This window comes from Mesocricetus auratus, unplaced genomic scaffold (genome assembly GCF_017639785.1).
Source record: "Mesocricetus auratus isolate SY011 unplaced genomic scaffold, BCM_Maur_2.0 Super-Scaffold_100676, whole genome shotgun sequence".
Classification (NCBI taxonomy): domain Eukaryota; kingdom Metazoa; phylum Chordata; class Mammalia; order Rodentia; family Cricetidae; genus Mesocricetus; species Mesocricetus auratus.
Window position 1 is genome coordinate 35,661,725 of NW_024429266.1, and position 21,971 is coordinate 35,683,695.

Sequence of the window (21,971 nt, forward strand, 5' to 3'; positions counted from 1 at the left end):
ACAACTACTTTATTGCTTCGGACAGTCGCAGGGGCGTTCTTCACTTGCATTCTAGGTAGCAAGTTCAAAAATGTGGTGTGAAGAGCGTGTGTCCTTGGAAGTGTGTACTATCTCAGCCGAGAGTCACACGTCGGTCAGGACTTGGCTATCCTTCCACTAGGGGCAATGGTAATACTGGATATAGGCAGCAGGGGGCGATGTTGTTGTAAATCCAAAGGAAGAATGACCAATTGGAGTTTGCATTCTGTGGTGCACTTTTCTTATGGTGTCGGTGACTTCTGACTTGCTCAGTAACACTGGTTGATTTTTTTATTTTGTTGCTGTTTTGCTTTCTGGATCTTTAGTTTCTCTTCTTCAAAGGAGATAAAATCTTCAAGCCCAAGTGGAGAGGCACTAATACATAGTAACAGGGCTGTGTAATTTGCTGAGTCCCATGGGGGGGGGCTAGGAGAGCCACCCTCCATGCAGAATGCATCCTAAACTCTGTTGCACTGTGTTTGTTAAGCAAGTCCTTTCCAGACCATGTGTCCAACATGTCTCAATGATACCTCCTTGTAATAGGGCCAGGGCCTGAGGAGGTTAGGGGTTTGGGAGTCCTTCTGAGTCCACTCTCTATTGCCATCAAGGTGGCAGGGAGCCCCAGCTGAAGCACAGCGCACCCAGGGTGGATTCCTTGCTCTGGGAGCTGGGTTCCTGCACTGGTGCCATTAACCAGATCCTTTAGCATCTCTGGACTTCGTTGCTTTCTTTAGGAAAAGCAGGAATTCTGATGTCATTTTGCAAAGTGGAGTTGTAGAAGCAGTTTGGAGACCCCAGATGGGACTTGGTGGTGTCTGCCCTATCTTTTACTAGCTACTTGTTAGGAAAAAAAAGGCAAGTACCCAGCCTTTCTCTGCCTTTGAAGAACACACACTGACCTCTAGAGGGGGAAAGGTAGTGGGTAACCATGTCCACATGACACTAGGGGGTTTTGTGACTATTTCTGGGTGCCTGGTCCTGATGTGGGGGGTATGGCTGTTAGAGCCCCCTCTTCCAGGGCCAGAGCTGCTCCCACCCTCCTATTCTCCCTCCAGCGTTGAGAGCGTCTGGTAGAGATGTAACTGTCTAGAGTGGCTCACATGCAGATAGGGCAGCGGGGAGTGGAGGGTGTTAGCAGTGTGCCAGGGGCTAAGCAACAGAGAAACTGGTCCTGTTGACTGATGTGGTTTGAAAGAGAAACCACGATGCTTCTGATGGGAGAACAAGCATGCCTGTGGAGTGGAGGGCTGTGAGGTAAAGGGAAGAAGACTTCAAGGTCATTCCAGAATATGCAGAGCTTCAGGCTACCCTGGGCCACTAGGGGTCTGTTAGGGGCTGTGGGAGACATGCTCAGGCTTCCTAGGGTACTGTGATACTAGAGGGCTACTATCTGAAAGGTAATGCTTTTGGGGGGTGCTTCCCTGGTCCTGTGGCCTTCACTCTGACAGGTAGTTAAGGGGATCTCCCAAGGGATGCTGGACACAGCTCCAGGAAGCTATGGGGGTGAGCATTCCCTCTGCCTTGCCAGCCCTTCCCCCAGCCAGTCAATCTCCAGGTGGCTGTCAGCCAAGGGCAGGTAGGCAGCGTCCTTGGGGCTGTGTGATTTATCCCTGCAGTCCAGGACGCTGTGTTGCAGCATGCTAGCTATTTGGCTGTTACAGGGTGGCTTTGCAGGCTATGCACAGGTCTTAGCTTAGTCCCTCAGTGAACATAACCTCTCTATTCCTTATCTGATTTGAAGGCAGAGACCCATAGAAGATGGATGTGTCTTCAAGAAACGTGGTTGGCATCTCCTTGATGGGCTTCATAGAAGGGGCAGGAGTTAGGCTTTAACCCGGGATCAGTGTGCACTTGAAACATCAGACTTCATGGAGCCTCGCTTTGCCATCGCTAAAGTGGGAATACGAATGTCAGCTCTTTTGAGTTACCATTAGGGTTGGATAAGATGAAGCAAGTGCTAGCTAGCTCCCACGAGCCATTCTCATCAGGGCAGTGATCCATGCAGTGGTAGGAAAGGAAGAAAGAAGGCTTGTCCTAGGGTCAGAGGCTGGGGTGTTGAGGCTGTAAAAAGCCTGGGGCCTGAGAGGGCTCTGGGTAGAACCTGGTAGGTCAGGCTACTGAAGCAACTATCCAGTTTTGATGTGGGAGTAGTCTGGGAGCCTGTTGCTCCAGGCTGAGAACATTCTGGGGCTGGTCCATGGTTGTGGATGCAGCCTGGGGCTAGACTTTGGCTCAGTCACTTTGTATTTCTGATAACTATATACTTGGCAGGAGACAGACAGACAGACAGACACACAGACACACAGATACTTGGCAGGAGACAGACAGACAGACATACACACACAGAGACAGAGAGACAGACAGACAGACAGAGAGAGAGAGAGAGAGAGAGAGAGAGAGTTGAGGAGCTTGAATGCAGAAGGGTCTCTTTGACATGTGACTTTCCATAATTTCTGAATAGTTTATAGCCTAATCCCCTTGCTAAACAAATTAAACCTTTTAAGGTAACGATCAGATGGTCCTGATAGTGCTTGTGTGCATGGACATTTGTGAGTCTTGAACACACTGGAGGGAACAAGCCACAGTCATTTGTGACAGCCAGTAATCAAGACAGAAGCAATTACTTAGCCCAGCAGGCCTCCCTGGGGACCAGTAGCCATATATCAGGTGGTGATGAGCCCTTGAGTTCAGCTGTGCCCTATGTCCACCCTCCAGAGCCCAGCCTTCTGACATCTGCAGAGATCACATCCTGGGATCTATCTCCTGCCATAGGGGACTCCCTGTAACTAAACAGTTGCAAATCAGCCCAGGGGGGCAGATGGCACTGGGCTGAGGAAGCCAGGTCCCCAAGCGTAGTGGATCTGGGTGACACAGGAGTGGCAGCTGTGGGCAGCATTAAAGCCAGCAGGAGTACAGGCAAGCCTTTTTATGCTCCCCGTCACTCTCATCCTGTCTATTTGGGTCCACCTCAAAGCCTCCTTGTCCTTCATGCTGCCCCGTCCCACAGGTCCCTGATACACCAATGCTTTCAGACAGCCACCCTTCCCCTTGCACCTCCTTCAGCCCACCCACCCCTTCCTGCCAGGCCCCTCTCGGATCCTCGAACCCCCACCACCTCCTGAGACTTCCAAGCTTGGCATGCCTGGTCCTACAGTCCGGCTTCTGTGCGTCTGCTGCCCAATCTCCAGCCACAGCCACACCAGGGTTGTCAGAGTCGGTCTCTGACTTGTGACTCTGTTCCCCAGAGAACTCTCTATGTCCCTAGGATCCCACTTTGAGAGGGAGAAACAGATGAGGGTTGGATTCAGAGTTAGCAGCAACCAGAGAACAAACAAACAAAACAACCCTGAGGGACTGGGTGGCCCTCTGTCTCCAAGTTCCCTTTCCACTGTCTGCCAGTATCTGCCATACCACTGTAGTTTGGGACTCCGAGATCAGCAATCTTTTGCTGCAGGAGACAAGTTATTTATGCACAGATGCCCAAGCACTGTGGCCTGATCACAGCGTGGACCCTGGCCGAGAATCACATTCCAAGGTGAATCTTCTGCCTAGGGCTGTTGGTAACAGCTGAGCCAACCCTTGGCAAAGGCTGACTAACCTGGAGTGAAAAGGGTCTTTTAGGCATAGAGAAGATGAGTGGAGGGATAAAGGGTTACTGTGGACCAAACAGCCAATTGTGCCAAGTCTCTTGGCATTGATGAAACAGGAATAATAATAATAATAACATCTACCTACAAGGGCTATTGAGAGCTTTAATGGGTTATTTAAATGACATTTCTTGGTGCATAGTCCATGGGCAGTGGCCAGACACTGGCTCTGACAAGCATAGTGTGACCTTGGCCAGAGACTCAGCAGGACATGAAGGGGAGCCAGACGGTGGGACCAGGAATGCTGAGCTTGGAAGTTTCGGGAGGCGATGGGGATGAGGTGACCAGATGCTGGCATGGCAGGAAGGGATATATGGACTTGGAGAGACACAAGGGGAAGGAATCGGCTTCTGAAAGCTTTGGGGTGCAGGTCCTCTGTGTCCCATTGCTTCTTAGGAAGCACATCTGACTTTAGCAGGGCAAGAGAGGACATGTGGCCTCCATAGTCCTTAGTTTTCTCATTGCTGTGGTAAAATACCCGATAAAGGTAACTTGAGGAGGAAAGGTAAGAGTTCATCATGGCAGGACAGTCATGGTGGGAGGAGCAGGAGGCAGCTGCTCATACTCACATTGTGTCCGGAGTCAGGTAGTGTGTGTGTGTGTGTGTGTGTGTGTGTGTGTGTGTGTGTGTGTGTGTGTGAATGATGTTGATGCTCAGCTCACTTTCTCCATTTTACTTGGTCTGGGACTCCAGCTGATAGAAGGGTGTAGTCCACATTCAGGGTGGGGCCTCCCTGCCCAATTAAACCTTTCCAAAAAGACTGTCCTAGTAATACCCAGACATCTACTTATGTGATGGTTCTAAGTCTAGTCAAATGGACAATGGAGATCAACTCAGGCATTCCAAACCCTTTCTCACTAGCTGAGCTGTGTGGTCTTGGGCAAGTCATTACCCATCTCTGGGCTCCAGTTTCCTTCTCCATTAAGTGAGGAGGTAGATTACTGGATAAGCCTTCTCAAGTACCACTCATCTCAGAACAACAATGATGCATGCTCTTTGTAGAAAATTAAAGTATCGGCCGGGCGTTGGTGGCACATGCCTTTAATCCCAGTACTCGGGAGGCAGAGGCAGGAGGATCTCTGTGAGTTCGAGACCAGCCTGGACTACCAAGCGAGTTCCAGGACAGCCTCCAAAAGCCACAGAGAAACCCTGTCTCGAAAAACCAAAAAAAAAAAAAAAAGAAAAGAAAAGAAAATTAAAGTATCGCATTAATAGCCCAGATAATGGTCAGGCACGGTAGCACATGCTTTAATCCAAGCACTTTGGGAGGCAGAGGGCAAGCAAATCTCTGTGAGTTCAATGCCAGCCTGGGTTCCACAGTGAGACCTTGTGTCAGAAAAACCAAATAACAACAACAACAGCAGCAACAATAATAAACTGAAATGAAAAGCAGATCGTGGGCTAAGGAGAAGGTTCAATGGATAAAGTGCTCGGTGTGCAGTCATGGGGACTTGAGTTCAAATCCCTAGAATCCAAATGTAGTAGGGCATACCATAATGCCAGTGCACCTGTGGCGAGAACCCCTGGAAGCTCACTGGCCAGCCAACCTAGCATACAAAGCCATAAAAATAAGAGTTCCTGCCTCACATTAGGATCAACATCCAGGACTGCCCTCTGACTTCCACACACATGCTGCAGCATCTGCATGACCACTCCCCTGGAACATGCATACACATATGCATATACACATTAAAAAATGAGATCTTGGGAGCGATCCTGGCATCATGGGAATGTGACGCTGATTTCAAGCCATTAGTGGGGCTATGTCACCATCCCAAAGATTCTCCTGTACTCTGGTGTCAGCCTTCTCCAGGTGGGACCCCCTTTTTGTGTGTGGAGCGGGCTGACCACAGAGTGGGCAGAGCTTTACATGCCCGTGACATGGCTGTGGCCTTAGAGTGGGTGGTGATATATGTTGGAAATATTGGTACATACAGTAACAGTAAATATCAGCAACTCACCTGTCAAGTGTGGTGATAGAGAAAAGAAATACACGTAGGGAAGTGTCAGCCGAGAAAAAAATATACAGCCAGCCATAAATCACCGCCGAGCAATTAAAGCATAAAATCAACTTAGGCAGTATTTTGTTTCCTTGGGATGGTGCATCATGGGGTGGCAGCTCCCCGCTCATGGGAGGTTGAACTGGGGCCTGGCCTGGTGCCCATCGCCTTCCAGCAGCCAAGTGTGAGGGAGGAGCCCCAAGGAAGGCTCTAGGATCCAACCCCATCCCTGTGGCTCTCTGCTGTGAGGGGGAGGAACCCTACTCACTTCTCATCTGCAACAGGCTTGTGTGGCTGTTCCATGAATTCTCGGATCCCAGCCCTACTCTGGGAAGGGGACTCATCTCTAGACGTAGGATGTCCGTGCGGGATGAGAGCTGACTGCTGGGCTTAGCAAAAGGAGGCTAGCCATGACTTGCCAGGCGCAGGCTTGATTGTCTGGGCAGCACACTGACAGATTGGCTTCGAGAGAAACCTGGCCCACGGGCACGGGAGCTATCAATTCTAGACCTCTTCTGAGGAGCTTGCTAAAGGAAGGAGGGAGCTGTTTGGAAGGTGGGGTGGGGCGTGGAGTTTTCTCTGAAGGAAGCAGAGATGTGGGTGGTAGACAGGGATTGCGGAGTCAAACATCAGAAATCGTGTCATGTGTCCTGTGTGCTCAAGGGAAGGGTCAAGGAAACAAAATGACATGGAAGGCAGAGGGGGATCCAATCAGGCCACCTGAGGGAAGCCAGGACTGGGGAAATCTCCTGGCACTAAGGTGGGTGAGTGGATGGGTTGGGGTAACACATGGTAGGTCTACCCCTAGTGCTACTCTTTGGAAAATCGGGAACTGGGCCTGTGTTGATTTCTGGGGTCCTCTTGAGGTATGATTATTATTTAAAGGAAATCTAAGCAGAGAGGTGGTGTGTTTTCTCCCAGCTCTGTCCAGACCCCTGGGGGAAAGGTGAAGGTGGAGAGAAGCCAGAGGGCGTGAGGGAAGGGTTAGTCAGGTGGATGTGGGATCTTCGCTGGGTAGGGAAGAAACTGAGGCCACGCGGCTGCGGTGTGAGAGGCAGAGGCAGGGACAACGAAGGCACAGTGTCCTGGAGTCAGGGCTAGAGGGCACAGTGTCCACTTAGTGGGCAGGGAGCTGCCATCCCACGGTGGGTGACTAGGGACAGGGTCTTGGGTAGACTATCAGTGTGAGCATCTGAGGAAGGGTGAAGGCTATGACCTTCAGGAGGAGATGGAGATCAGAACGGGCAGAGCAGGAGGGCTGTGTAGTGAAGTCACGAGAGGTCCTGGTCCAGATGCTGAGCTAGGAGCTGTAGTCACCAAGGACTGAGGAGGGGGTGCTGGGGTGGCAGTGAGTGCCACCGGGAAGATGAGAATGATGAGGTGAGGGCCTGGTTGTGAGGAATGGTGGCTGGTGCACGCACAGGCTCTGCCATGCAGGGTACACAGTAGGAGCTTGGTGAATGGGGCCACTTACTGATGTCTCAGGGACCACAGAACAAGTGTGTGGACCGTGTCATGTGGCAACATTTAAAACTGTCCAAGTGTGGGTGTCTGCAGTGTAGGATTCTTGTGACCCTAGTTCTAGAACCACCAGCAAGTCCTTCCTTGCAATCATCTGTCTTCACTGTGTAAGCCTAGTGTCTTGGGAATGCTAGGCAAGCTCTCTGCCCCTAAGTCCAGTCTCTTCTGTGCTCTAGCTGCTGCCTATGGGAAACTGGCTGGCCGATGAGGCTTAGTTGGGCACAGCTGGCAGGAATGGCCTTCTAGAGAGAAACTTCTACACCCTTCCCACCCACTATGAACAATGCCTCCACTATGCTCACTACAAACCCTTCCAAGGAGTTCCAGAAGGAATGGGAGAGTCCATCCACACCTGCTGCCGAAGATGCTGGGCAGAAGGTTCTCCAGGGAAGGTGTCTCTAATGCCAGGCCTTCCCAGGGGAAGAGGGCTGAGGGGAGACCTCAGAGCTGAGCAAGACTCCACGCAGCCTCTCTCACAAGAAAGCCACTTCTCCCGGTCTCTAAAAAGCCGATGGGCTTTCAATAGCCAGAAGCCCAGCTGACTCGAGCAAGAGCCATGAAAGATAACGCAGGATAAATTTAATCTCATCCCGACAGTGATTCATGCCCGAGGGTGCAAGTGCACAAGGAAAATGAAAAATAAATGGACTTGCCCACTAGCATTTTTTCAGCCATTGAAGCAATTTTCCTGATTGTGGGATTTATACCAGTGGTAAGTGGAAGCTGCCCCTTGATACCTTTTCTCCTGAAGTATAGCCAACCGGGTCCTTGCCAGGGGCACTCTGTGCACTGCCTTGGTCCTGGAGCTTTCCTGCCTGTCCTGGCCCCAAGCAGCACTCTGGTCACACAGCCAGTGGTCCCAGAATGAGTGGCTAGGCTGTTAGGATGGGCCAGGTTGTATGTGATGAAGACAATGGTCCAGAATGTCCAATCTCAGACCAGCCATAGTCACAGATGAAGAAGCAGGTGACACAGCTGCCATGTGGCCATCCATTATACAACACAGGACCATGTTTAAAATCCCTGGACCCCAGACAAATTCAAGCTCTGTACGTGGCTGCTACATAGAGAGCCAATAGTCTGAGCAATAGTCTGACTGGTTTTGAAGGATGCTGGGGTGATGGAGGAGGTGGACACTAGCTAGGAAACATGATTTCCCAGGCAGCACCTCCTAAGTGTTGTCATCAAGTATCTGCCATGTGTAGGCACTACCCTCTCTGCAAATCCTGCACTCTCTAGAAGTTTCTAGTGGCACGGATACAGGGTTCCGTTCTGTCTGCCTCCGTGTCCCACTCCCATGCACACAGGGGCACACATGCGCATGCACAGGTAGGACAGAGCTGTCCTGCCTTCCCATTTAAACCAGGAGCTGCTGCGTGTGGAGGCAGCCTGGGCATCACCCATGCCCTGGGCAGTTGAGGCTGGTGCAGACTGGCACTGTGATCTCCACACTCACGTTCAGCCCTGTGTGAACATCCTCTACTTTTGTTATTCAGCAAATAGAAACTGCTCTTCCGGGATCTGCATCCCTTTGAAAATCTGACAAAAGCAGGGTCCCTCTGTGGCAGGATCCTGACCACTTGGGGGAGGGGGCTCATAAGGTCCCAAACTCCTGCTCTACGGGGCTAGCTTTCTCTAAAGTAAGGCACATCTCTCTCAGCCCCTCATACCTGCCCTTCTCTCGTGTGGTCTCGGAGAAGCAGTCTCCCTACCGTACTACTGGCTGTTGGGAAGCTACTCTTGATGCGGAGACCCCCGGCTTCTCTCCAGGACATTCTGTCCCTGGTGGGGGGTGCTGTGGAAGCCACAGCTGTCCATGCCTGTTGCAGGCCGTACGGCCTCCATCAGCAGGTATCACTGCTGCAAAGAGACCCATCATTCCGCATTAATCTGGGATTCATCATGATAGCCATGACCATAATTAATTTATTTGGTATTAATGTGGATGAAATATGTACTGTCCTTTCAGGGGAAATCAGGCTGCCTATAAGCATTAGTTAAAAGGACCATTAAAATCAAACCTTCCCCAGATCCATTAGGCGAAGTCTCTCACCCTGAAGAAGATGAAGTTCTGCTGTGTGAAGTGTCATGAATAATTAGGTTGATTGCTGTTTTAAACTCTGCCCCAGCTTCCCGGCCCCTCCTGCCTCCCTCCTCCTTCCCTTCCAGGCCGGGGAAGAATTACCTGTGGCCAACCACCCCCTTCGCTCCCTCCACTCTAGGGTTTCTCTCTTGCTTCTGTGGCCACTGCTACCGCTCTGTGTGCCTCTGTGTCTGGGATGGAGAGATGGTCTTCAAGGACCTTGCTGGATACTTCTTCCAATGCATTTCTCCCCCCTTGCTAGCCCTGGTAAAGGATGGCAGTGGTTGGCTTCCTCTGCCTTGGTGCCAGTCCAAAAAGGACTACAGTCGACAGCTGTTGAAAGCAGGCTCTTCCAAAGTGACATCCACAGATTCCTTACTGGAGACTATAGCAAGGGCTTGACAGTATGGCTTCCTGGGCCTTCCTGGAATGGTGCCATCCCAGGCTGCATGGAGAGCTTTGGGCTTTTCTGTGTGCTCAATACGTGTGTGTGCGCACGTTTTTTTGGGGGGGGGGACTCAGAAGGAACAGGAGAAGCCTTCAGGAGAGAGAGCCTCACTCTGCTGACAGTGTGTTTTCTCCTGAGTGCCACTGTGGATGTGGGCATGTGCTGTCCCCCAGCCGGCTGCACAGGGCCTCCTCCTATGGGAAACTGCTGAAGACTCTGCATGCTAGACTGAGCTGCCCACAGCATACATGGTTCCCTGCTGGGCTGGTCTTTTAGAAAGCACCATAAGGATGAGAAAAGCAGGAGGTGACGGGTGACTCCTTGCTCTGGGGCCACTTAGAAGCCCTCCCTTTGCCACTGTGCATTGAGGGTGTCCTTGTGTATCCCTGGGATGTCAGTTACGGCCGGGAACTGATGACTCTAGCTCTGATCCAATCGCTTTGCTTGCTGTACTAGCACCCGGGGCAGAGAGCAACGAAGCTAGGAGGAGGCCCAGGTACGCTGAGCTTTGGAAGTCCTTGGACACTGGAGTGGTGGGGTAGGAGAGGGCTGATGCATGGTGGAGAATCCAACCACAACCCCCTTTTTTTACTTTACTTTACTGCTGCCCTGACAGGCGCTTCGGCACAAAATGCACAGCCTGCCAGCAGGGCATCCCCCCAACCCAGGTGGTCCGCAAGGCCCAGGACTTCGTCTATCACCTGCACTGCTTCGCCTGCATCATCTGCAACCGGCAGCTGGCCACGGGGGACGAGTTCTACCTCATGGAGGACGGACGGCTAGTGTGCAAGGAGGACTATGAGGCAGCTAAGCAAAACGGTGAGCGGCTCGGCGTCCGCACGATTGCCTCCAGTGCTTTGCGGGCTGTGCCTGTTTCCCGGGGCCCCTCCCGTCCAGCCCTCGGGGTGCAGCCTGTACTCAGCCTCCCCCAGGGAACTGTAACCAGAGCTCCACGGGGAGAGTTAGTCTTGAGCACCCCCAAGCCCTTGGGTCTTGCTGGCTCTGTGAAGCGTTAATAAAGCGTTAATAAAGCGGCAGCTACTGACTGCTACCGAGGCCCTCATGGGGTAGCAAACTCACCACCTCTGCCTGGAGCATGGCTGGTGAGCTTGGCTGACTGGGGACATTTGGGGTGCACACTTCTTCATCGTCCTATGCTTCACAGGCTGCCACCAGCAAGAGCCATAGGGCTTGCAGGGTTGGCTGACCTGTTTTCAGTTGTCTCCTGTCTGCCCTCGAACTGTGGGCTCAGGGGAACTGGCCTTTGAGTGCCTGAAAGTCCTGAGGCTGGAGTAAGCAAGTCTTGTCAGTCAGTCAGTCAGTCAGTCAGTCAGTCAGTCAGTCAGACAGTCAGACAGTCAGTCAATGACTGGGAGGAGCCGTGTTTAGGGAGACTAGACAGTATGATGGCCCTTACCTGACCCCAAGGCCACAGCCCATCCTACAGTGCTGAAACTCCAAGCTCAGTGCAGACTGATGTCACCCACCTGTTTCCCAGCCACCCCGGGAACCTGGCCTCAGCTGGGCAGCCTGAGAAGTTGCTGCTTTTGCCCTCCTTGGCATCGCCTCACAGAGCAGAGGCTTTTCTCTCTGCACAAGGCTCAGTGTGTTCCCCATGTGCCACCCAGGAAGGCCAGTCCTGACTCACTTCCCTGAAGCAGCCCCACTCTCCACTGCTCACTCACAGCTCTGGCAGTAGGGTGAGGGTATCACATCCTGCATCTGAATTCAGAGTCTGACCAAACCCAGTCTAAGACTCTTAAGCCACAACTCCCAGAACATCTTGTCCTTGACAAGAACTTTAATCAGCTTAGTTATTTCTGAAGAAGGCAGCTCTATTGACGAGTCTGGACTCGGAAGCAAATATAAAGACAAATCATTTCATGTGTTTGTTTCTAGTTCTTTCCTGGGTTCACTTACCCATGTTACCTGGATCTAATACACAGAGAAATTAGTTTTTTTCATGGTGGGGAGCAGGCTGAGGTGGGGGGGCCCTGTGGTGAGCCAGTTGCTCCAACCTTGGCTTTGGGACAGGGCCTCATCTCTATTGGGGACTCCTAGCTCTGGCCTTTACTAGCGGACCAAGGGCTTGTGGCCTTCATCCCCCAGGGACCAGAGACCTCTGTATATCCCATCAAAACCTCTGCCTTGATGAGCTCATGCACTCGACTTTAGTGGTTCTCATCCTTCCTAATGCTGCAACCTTTTAATACAGTTCCTCATGGTGTGGTGACCCTGACCATAACATTTTTTTCATTGCTACTTCGTAACTGTAATTTTGCTACTGTGATGAATCATATAGAAATATTTGTGCTTTCCAATGGTCTTAGGTGACCCCCAAAGGGTTGCTACCCACATGTTGAGAACTACTGCTGTTGCTTTGAAATCACGGAACGGGGTGTCAACACAGGTGGACTTAGAGATACCAAGACAATTTAGAACTGGACCCTACAAGACTTTCACCGAAGCCACGCCTCTCCTGGGCCTGTGCTGGGTCTTAGTGTCAAAGACCTCCTGTTGACCTTGTGTGTTCGTAGTCCAGAATCTTCTGGTACTATGGATAATTCCAGAGAAGAGGGAGACTAGTAGTAATGTCACAAGGGAGGCAAGGGCTTGTCATCTCATGGAAGAAGTTGTTTTACTGCAGCCTCGAGTAGGACAATGGAAAGCACTGGTCCTGGCATCCAAGGCTGGGTGGGCAGCTTACAGATTTGGAGTTTCTCTGGCAGGTTGAGGAAGCCTTGCCACACTGCTGCTTCCCAAGGTTAACTAGGATGATGCTTATACAAGGGAATACTAACTAAGGGCGAGGCCCTAGTGGAGAGAAATGCAGACAGGAGGTGAGTGTGCTAAAGGGTTAAAAGCAGCTGAAGCTATCTGTGCTTGTCCCCTAGGTGTCCCTTGACTCTATCTGTCCCTTCCATTCTGTGCAATCCTAGAGATCCTTGGCACCGTTGGGGACATTTGTCTGCTATAGTACGTTTGGCTGTTGTTAGCTTTCATTCCTTCTTGTTGCTCTAAACCTTCTTCCAGGCTCATAATTAGGGAATTATGAGCTAAACAAAGGGTTTAATATCAGCTATTTGCACCTTAGTGGGAATGATTTTGCTCATTCATCTCATCTCCTTCGATATTTTCATTTTCAACATAACGATGCTGCATTTTATGCCAGAGACAAGCTTTAGGAGACACTGTATAATTCAAAATGAACATATGTTAAGGCTAATTTTCCATGGAAATTAGTGTTACAAGTGTGTGTTGTGGGGGTGTATTCTGTAGTCACACCAACCCATAACCAAAGTGTATTTCTCCTTAATGCTACTTTTTATTTCTCAGCATTATCTAGTACCTTGCTGAATGCTCTCTCCTAAATTAACAGCCCAGGGCGTCATGGTCTTGCTTGGCCTTCCTCATAGTGTTTTTATCACATTTAACTTCCGCACCAAAGTTATTGATTTTTGGGCACATTTTTCAGTGTGAGTACTGCCACCGCTACTTAATGAATACTTGGATGACATTGTTTTAGGATATAAAAAAGATTTTAAATTATAATAACAGTGAATGTTAAAATAACAGCATAATAGTTCCCATAATCACATGAAGGAAATCTGTGCACATGAGCACATGATGTACCAACCAGCCACCACCATTGTGACAGGGCATGAAGAAAGGATTTTTGATTAACTTGGCCAACCTGTTCTGAAATTGACTTCCCACACCCCTGCCATACACACTGTTTCTTTTGAGTGAGAGGTTGTGTTGTCCAGGCTGGCCTCAAACTCTTGGGCTCAAGTGATCCTCCTGCCTCAGCCTCTAGAGTAGCTGGACTATATAGGATTACACTACTTTTTCAAGTTTCATTATTTGGAAGTTTGTGCATAAAGACTATCTACATATTTTGAAAGCACATCGTTTCGTATTTATATAATTCAGGTTTGTGTAAAACAGTTACGTTGTGAGGTCTATAAACGCGGGCAGAAAGGGCCCAGTCCTCACTACCACACTTAAAGTGAAGAGTTAAGGTGATCTGCCTAGGGACTCTGTACCTTGCTCCTTGTTGGCCAAATTGGCTGAGAGCAATTCTGAGTTGACAGCGACTCTGAGGAGGGTAGGACACTGAGGCTTTCACCCTTCCTTGTGGGCTGAATTTCCAGAGCGTGGAGAGGCCGCATTGCTCCCAGCTTTAGACACTGATCACCAGAGTCACTCACCAGGGAGGCCCGACTCCATGTGTGGATTCCCAGCATCTTCCAGAACCAGGGACTGAATGCATGTAAAGCTCATAGCAAAGCCATACACAGTAGGTGCTTAGTAAATGCTTGTCAGTGTTGAGGTCCTAAATGAGGGCTGTTTATTCAAATGAAAGGAAGGGCGGGGGGAAGGTAGGCAGGAAGACAAGAACACAGGTGAAGGCCCAGAGAAGTTGGGGGCCATGCTACGCTTTGCCAACTTTATTCTTGGCTTCCACCTGATTAAGTGTTGGGAGACAAACTGTTTGCCCAGGGTGGGTCTGCTCTGGAGGCTCTCCAGAGGTGAGGGGGCAGGCTGCCTGAGGAAGTTCCGGGCAGACTACATTTCGGCTCCTTCCTTTGACTGTGAGTGGAGAATTCCCCAGGACAGGGAAATAGGGGAATTATTTGTCTTCTGTTTGTGACAGACCTCTGTGTGGCTGAACCGACCAGGGAGGGGAGATGGGAAGGTGGGTCTTATGAACTGATGCTCGCCAGTGTCAGCATCCCTGACACTGCCTATTCCTCACCCAGTTGTCTCGGGTGGGGCTGGGGGAGAAGGCAGAGGAAACCCAGCCGCTTCATCTGGGCTGACTCCATTAAGGTGGTTTTCATTGTAGATGACTCGGAGGCTGGGGCTAAGCGGCCACGGACCACCATCACAGCAAAGCAGCTGGAGACACTAAAGAACGCATACAAGAACTCCCCGAAGCCTGCCCGGCATGTGAGGGAGCAACTCTCCTCCGAGACAGGCCTGGACATGAGGGTGGTACAGGTGAGGCAGCTGTACTGTTTTGATCCTGCGTGATCCAGGCCAGGGCAGGCCTGTGCCCTCCACCTAAGTAAGGGAAGCTTGGGAACGTGAGTGACGTCATCTGGTGGGTGGGTGGGACCGAGTCTACAGGAAGCGGAGTTCAGGGCCACCACCCTGGGCATGAGGCGACAATGGGCACCCTGCCCTTTGTTCTGGCACACTACCGAAGCTTTGGTCCATTTCCAGCCTCTTGCTTGAGGGTCCAGGGCCTTCAGGTACCTCATGGGTGCTTGGAGGGAGCGGTGCGCAGGGGTCTTCAGGTAGCCCCTGAATGTGTTCCCTGTGCTCTGCGGCAGGTTTGGTTTCAGAACAGACGGGCCAAGGAGAAAAGGCTGAAGAAGGATGCGGGGCGGCATCGCTGGGGGCAGTTCTACAAGAGCGTCAAGAGGAGCCGGGGAGGCAGCAAGCAGGGCAAGGAGAGCTCGGCAGAGGACTGTGGGGTTAGTGACAGTGAGCTGAGCTTCCAAGGTGAGCAGGGCTGCAGGGGTGAGGCTGAGGCCCTAGGCGAGGCCCTGGGGGACACTAATGCTTGCCAACAGGAGGGATCTTTCTGATGGCACCCTCCTGGGCACAGGGTTTTCCTAGACTTTCAGTAAAGAGTGGGAAGGGTGTTAGTGGCCCTTCCAGAAGGGGTGAGGAGTAGAGAGCAAGAGAAAGCTGTTGCTGACATTCAGAGGCTGGGGTCCCCCGGACCCAGCCTAGCCCTGTCCTGGCCCAGAGGCGCCCCTCACCAGTGCACACAGCTGTGAACACAGGACGGCCCCGTCTGAGTCTTTGCCCCAGCCCTCCTGCACTTCTCCCCTTTGCAGGGACACTGAGCTCCTCCCACGGTCCCCTAGAGTAAGCCGTTCCTCCAATCCTGGTGGCAGGAGGACATGCTCAACAGGCCTTTTCCGGGGAAATCAATAATGTGAGTGCATGATGGGGAACTGGCTGCGGTTCTGAAACCCCTCCCCCCGCCACTCACTCCACCCTGTCCTCCGCACACCAGCTTTGCAGCATGCGCTACGTTCAAATCTGTGCATCAGCAAAACTGCAAATTACCGCATGCGTGGATCCTCAGGTTGTTTGCAAATAACCATGACTGTTCTTGCTCACTGAGCCCTTAAATACAGAAGATTCTTCCCCCCCTTTTTTTTTTGTGGGTTGGGGAGGGAGGGATCTGGAACTGAGGCTCAGAAACCTGATTTCTAGTATAGTTCTGTCAAAGCCATCTGTTTCTCCCGAGCCTCATTCTATAAGTGGGGAGAGCCATATCCTGTCCATCTCACAGAGCTGTCATGGGCATCAGTGAACACAACTGTGGATGAGCTTGGGGAAAGCTAAGCAGACCTGTGTGTACGAGGACAAATGGGGTCTTTCCCATGGGAGCCTGTCACAGGGGACGACAGCAGGTACCAGATGAAGGGCCAAGTGGAGCTGAGTCTAGTCTTCAGCTTCCTGCTCCCTTTGAGCAACACACGGTCCCCCCTTTTTTATGGTTGTGAGTAGAATGTGGGGATCAGAAAGATAGGGTGTTGAGGTCTAGTCACAGTGGCCTTTTGTAGGAATCAGTATGTAGGCCCAGGTAGTAAGGGAAAGGAAGACATTGGAACAAGTTACCATGAGCACAAAGCTGCAAAATCTCTGACCTCAGCCCAGGGGTCTGCCAAGCCCAAACTCAGCCTTCATAGACCCAAAGAGGCCAAGGAGGTTCATGCCCACTTCCCAGGCATCTTGGCAGGATTGGGGAAACCGGTTACTCTCATCTGAGCTGCTCAAATCCATACTGGGGACACAGGAACACCAATCCTTGGTTTTGTGGCTCATTTCTCTTGGGTGAGGGTGGGTCTCTGGGTATAACATGTTCTCTCTGGGTAACACACATTCTTGTAATTCTTAAGACTAAACCTGCTCACTCCTATTGGAGAGAGAAATTCTTCCAGCAAATTTCATTAGATCCCCTTAATGAAATTCTTCAAGAAACCAGAAGGTCCATTTGCCTTAATCAAGTCATTCTTTACCCTCAGTAAGTAGGTTATTGGATACAGAAAGAAGCTGAGTTCTTTGATACTGAACTCCATTTTTTGGGTAGATGGGGATTTTATATATAGGCCTAAGAGTGGTTTCCAGCACCTTTATCATACAGGCCTGTTTCCCACCCAGCCTGAACGAGCAGTTTTCTTGGTCTGAAAGCCTTCAGAGTAAACCCTATCAGCAGTTTCCATTTGTGAAACAGTGTGACCCACCAAAGCCAGGCACTCATACTGTTCAGTGTAACCAGGGGATCTCAGAGCTACTCTAGATCAGTAAGTCCACCAGACACTTCCCAGCCCATGAAGGTACAGGCGATTCTTGTTTTCCCTTTGGTTTGGGTTGGTTTCTGGATGCTAGGCTGACATGTTGGTGTCTGACCTGTGCTTGGCAGGGAGGCAGCTGCTGCCCGTGGGCATCCTTCCTGGTCATTGTATTGCTGGTTATGAAAAGTAGGGACCACCAGAGTCCTGGCAGCTGACAATATATCTCCGTTCTTTTGTCCACAGAGGATCAAATTCTCTCAGAGCTTGGCCACACCAATAGGATTTATGGCAACGTGGGGGACGTTACAGGCGGACAGTTAATGAATGGGAGCTTCTCCATGGATGGGACAGGACAATCCTATCAGGACTTGAGGGATGGGAGCCCCTATGGAATCCCCCAGTCTCCATCTTCCATATCATCCCTGCCATCCCATGCTCCTTTGCTCAATGGGCTGGATTACACAGTGGACAGTAATCTGGGCATCATTGCGCATGCAGGGCAGGGAGTAAGCCAGACACTGAGAGCCATGGCTGGGGGACCCACCTCTGACCTCTCCACAGGAAGCAGTGTAGGCTACCCTGATTTTCCAACTAGCCCAGCCTCCTGGCTCGATGAAATGGACCATCCTCCTTTTTAGACTTTCCTCCCCACCTTATCTGACCTCTTGGCTTGAGAGAATATCTTCAAGGATCAAAAGAGACTTGCCTCTTAAGGATCAAAAGTGCGCCAATGTGAATTTCCATTATTTTCAATGGAAGTCCTCCGATGCTCCTAGAAGGCTGAGACCACACTAGGACACTGCTTTCTTGGGAGGTGGCAGGAGAGCAACCTCATCTCAGCCACAGCACAGGGGTGGACAGCCTAGAGCTCTGGGCCGCTGGCTTGTTGGCTCCCTCCCCTTTCACCTTGCTTCCAGGCTTTGGCTGTTCAGTGCTTTGACAGCACAAGGTGACCTGGCAGGCCACCTTGGCCTATGGGGACTCGGCCCAGCCTGTGTATGTCACCCTTTGCCTCCTAAATCACCACTTTCACCAGAACCAGGATTCCTGAGGGAGAGGCACCATGGCCCTTGAGAATAATAAAATGGTTTCTGGACCACTTTGATTATACCCTCATTTTCAAAGTAAAGTCAGTTATTAAAGGCTGGTTAAAAAACACCAATGGCCACAGTTTGTCATAAAAAAAAATATGGCCCCATCCCATTCTGTTTGTTGCGGTGAAACTCTGACTTTTTTCCTACCTGCAAGTGGGTCCCAGAGTGAGCCTGGGTTTAAAAAAATCCCACCTGTATTGCTGAACCCCTGATGGCAAGAAGTGGCTTCCTCTGCAAGTGACCCTGAGACGAGAGCCGAGTGACTCTGATCTTCTCCCACAGTCTATGAGTCCCCTTGGTGCACAGTGCCTTTTAATTTGCTTATATCATTTCCTACCCAAGACAGGCTGAGGGCTACAAAATGATCAAAGCTAAACCACGCAGAGACCAGAATGACAATCAGTGAAAACATTTGTACACACATTCGGACTCCAAACATGCACACTGGCAGATGCTGGTCTCCCCAACTTCCCTGGCCTCGTGACGGGGAGGAATGAAATCTGGAACATTCACTGTACTCTGAGAGGGTTGTTTCTGATGACTTTGCAAGGCTATTCTCCTCTTTTGAAACGAAAGCTTCCTCTGCCTCACTAGCTGATTCAGTTAAAGACAGGGACCAGCCACGCTTTTTCTTTCCCCCTTACCCTGGTTTGGAAAACAGCTGGGCTCTTTGGGGTTGCTGGCTGAACTTGTGCCATGCTTCAGGCTTCAGCACCCATAAAGCCCCCGCTCCCTGACCAGCCACGGTGGCGAGATGGAAGGGAGGGACACATTTCCTCTTTGGCTGCTAGCTTCTTTGCAAGCCTCTTTCAAAGCTAAGTTCGGTTAACCTTCCTTAAAGAAACAATCAGTTCTCCGATCAGTTCTGTAGACATGCTTTGGTGGGCTGCAGCTGGCCTGGCTTTGCTTTGGAGAGTGCAAACATAGACTGCTTTCTTGAGATCTCATGTCTACCAGAGATGACATTCATTATTCAGTACTGTTGGAATTTCCCAACAATGTGAATGCTGGGTAACGATGGAGACACAGATGCAAGATTATATGCCATGTGAAAGAAATGGAAAGCATCAATGTGAAGACCGGATTCTTAAATACCCCAACCTCAGCAGGCTGCCCATTAACACACAAAGCCAGGCTGGGCAATCTAACTGGAAAGCTGCTGGAGCTAGGCCACTACCTCAGTTTGGCTATTGGTTAGTGTCTCATGGGTTTGTGTTTTTGAACATCCTATATAGCACTACTGACGACTGGCTGAAGTTAATTGAGTTTTGGTCTTGAGAATGAGTTACTCGTACTCTCAACTCACTAGTGGGAGAGCAGGAGGCTATTTTTACTTACACTAACACTGTGAGTATCTTGAGGGAGATGGTGGGCATTGCAGTGCTGTTGATAGAAGCTTCTTTGGTGGCTGTTTTTTTTTGGGGGTGCACTGAGCTGGAAGGGCTCTTAGGAGAGCACTGGGTAGGAGGCTCGAAGACTTTAAGTTCTGTTCAGAGCCAGCTCTCTAGATGGCAGCATACTCTAAGTGCCCATTTAGAAGCACAGCCACAAGGGGCTCAGTTTTTAGTGGATCTCCCTGCAAGTTCTGTTGTGGCTGGGCTGGTGTCCCAATGGGCACTGCATGGCGAGACCATTCTTTGACTTGCCCATGGTTCAAGATGGAGAACTGGATGCTTCCTCGTGAGAAGCCTACACTAGGATACCAGTACCCTCTGGTAGTTCTTTTCCTCCTTGTCCAGGGGCAAAGGTGATTTCAAAACATGAAGTGTAAACTATTTTATGTTTTTCCGAGATAGGGTTTCTCTGTGTAGCTTCTGGAGCCTGTCCTGGAACTAGCTATTGTAGACTGGGCTAGTCTCGAACTCACAGAGATCCGCCTGCCTCTGCCTCTTGAGTGCTGGGATTAAAGGCGTGCCCCACTACCACCCAGCTGAAACGTAAACTTCTAGAGGCATTTACAGTATTTGGGTCCAGTTTTGCCTGTAAGAGAACATTTAACTGACACCTATGTTAGAGTGTATCCAGCAGACTTCTGAATCCTGGGGCAAATTTGAAAATTAAGTTAAACAAACAAACAAACAAACAAATATCCCTGTTTCCAGTGGCAAGGGTGGAAACAGAGTGACTTGTGGGAAAGTGACATAGCTATGGAGGAAACATCAATCCCAAGGAAGGGATGCCAGCCAGCTGGGCAGAACCTCTTGGTGAGTACTGTGGACACTGGCACATTCCTCTCCTGACAGAACACCAGCCTGCTTCTTCTACTGGTTACAGTGTAAGGGGAACACTAGCAACCTTACTGAGAAAATTGTTCCTGAAAATTAACACAGTGAAAGAAACCACAGGGAAAGAACAAAATTAAGACCTAGGAAAAGCCCTGGGCAGTGGCCTGAAAGGTATCCTGTGCTGTCATGAAACATAAAATCTAGTAAGATAATTGAGGGCTTTAGCACTTCATTAAGGACATGTAAAAAAAATCTGCAGGACAAAAGCCAACCCCACATCTGAAGCTCCCAGCTGGTGACCTAGGGGCCTCTTGGCAGGAAGGGTTCAAGGCTTCTGAACTGTGTGTTGTATGAGAGCCCTCCATCCTGCATCCTCAGAGCCCCTCCCACAGCCTACCACTGACCCCTTAGCTCTAACATGGGAATGATGACCACACCTCCTCAGCCAGCAGGGTCTGCAGACTCATTTTTAAACAGTGCACTTTAAAAATTGGAAACGGTGAGATGAAGAAAAATTCAATTAAGCGGAAATGAGTTTTGTTTTATTGCCTGCTGCTGAAGGGCTCTGGGCATGCTGAAAACTAAACAAAAGCACACCACTGGCTCTCTCTTTCTTGGGTTGGTCAAGTGTCGGGTTCCCCCCCCCCCTTTTTTTTTACAGTAGTTGCTCCAACTGCTCTCACAGTGACTGGAGCCAAAAAGAGAGAGCTCAGCAAAGCCATCCCACCCCCACTCTGCTTGGTAGGACCACACTAAAAGCACAGATTCCCGCTGCTAGCTCTGGTGAGGAGACAGCTGCAGGTTTGGGAGGGGCGCCAAGCGTTCCTTTGCTTAGTGACAGAGCACAGGTGGACAGAGCAAGGCTACCTTACTCCCACCTGCCACCACCGCCGCCTACAGGCAGGGGTCACACCGGACTTTCCCGTGCGAGGGCCGTCTTCGGCCCCACAAGGAGATTCAGGGCCACAGGACTCCGGATGCCCCTCTGAACTCACACTCAGACCTCAAAGCCCCAAATCTCCTAGGCTTTGGATTCTTGCCCCCATCCTTCACGTTGTAAATTTTGTACAGTTAAGAAGCGAAGTTGCATTTTCCTGGAAAAAGAGAAAAAAGCGCCCACCCCTTATTTATTGCCACGTGACTCTGTCGAGCAGAGACGGTGCGTTTGTTTGTATATGCCTCCTGTGTGCTGGCATGAGATGTGTTCGGTAAAACTGTAAAATAAAGATGGAAATTCTTTAGACACTGATGTGCCTTGCTTTTTATTTGGCTCTCTGGAGATTCGCTTTCTTGCCATAGACAGCATAAAAAGCCAAGCTGACGCAGGAGCCTGTCATCACCACAAGGAAACAAAAAACGTAACTCTGAATTCAAAAATCACTTACAGCCTCGGAATAGTAGGAAATGCCAGGCTGGCTGGCCGGCCACCAAGCCTCAGTGGAATCCTCCAGTCTCTGTGCCTGCCCGCCATCTCTTGAGGCCAGCTCAGATTTACAGAGGATGCAAACTCAGGTCCTCATCCTTGAACAGCAGGTCCTTCACTCACTGAGCCAAGCCCCCCACCCCCTTTAGTTTCTCAAATAGAAATTTCCTGGGGGCACAATCCTCTGCC

At 50.6% G+C, this 21,971-nt stretch overlaps 1 protein-coding gene across 1 annotated transcript in view; it reads left to right on the forward strand.

The window, feature by feature from the left end:
* Lhx4 (LIM homeobox 4) overlaps positions 1 to 18,198 on the forward strand; it is a 37,375-nt gene extending 19,177 nt beyond the window's left edge. Inside the window, exons 3-6 of the mRNA XM_040738988.1 lie at positions 10,335 to 10,537; positions 14,568 to 14,722; positions 15,058 to 15,229; positions 17,284 to 18,198. Of these exons, the coding sequence (XP_040594922.1) occupies positions 10,335 to 10,537; positions 14,568 to 14,722; positions 15,058 to 15,229; positions 17,284 to 17,678 (925 nt within the window). The 3' untranslated portion in view covers positions 17,679 to 18,198. The remainder of the gene's footprint in view (positions 1 to 10,334; positions 10,538 to 14,567; positions 14,723 to 15,057; positions 15,230 to 17,283) is intronic.
* Positions 18,199 to 21,971: the final 3,773 nt, after the last annotated feature.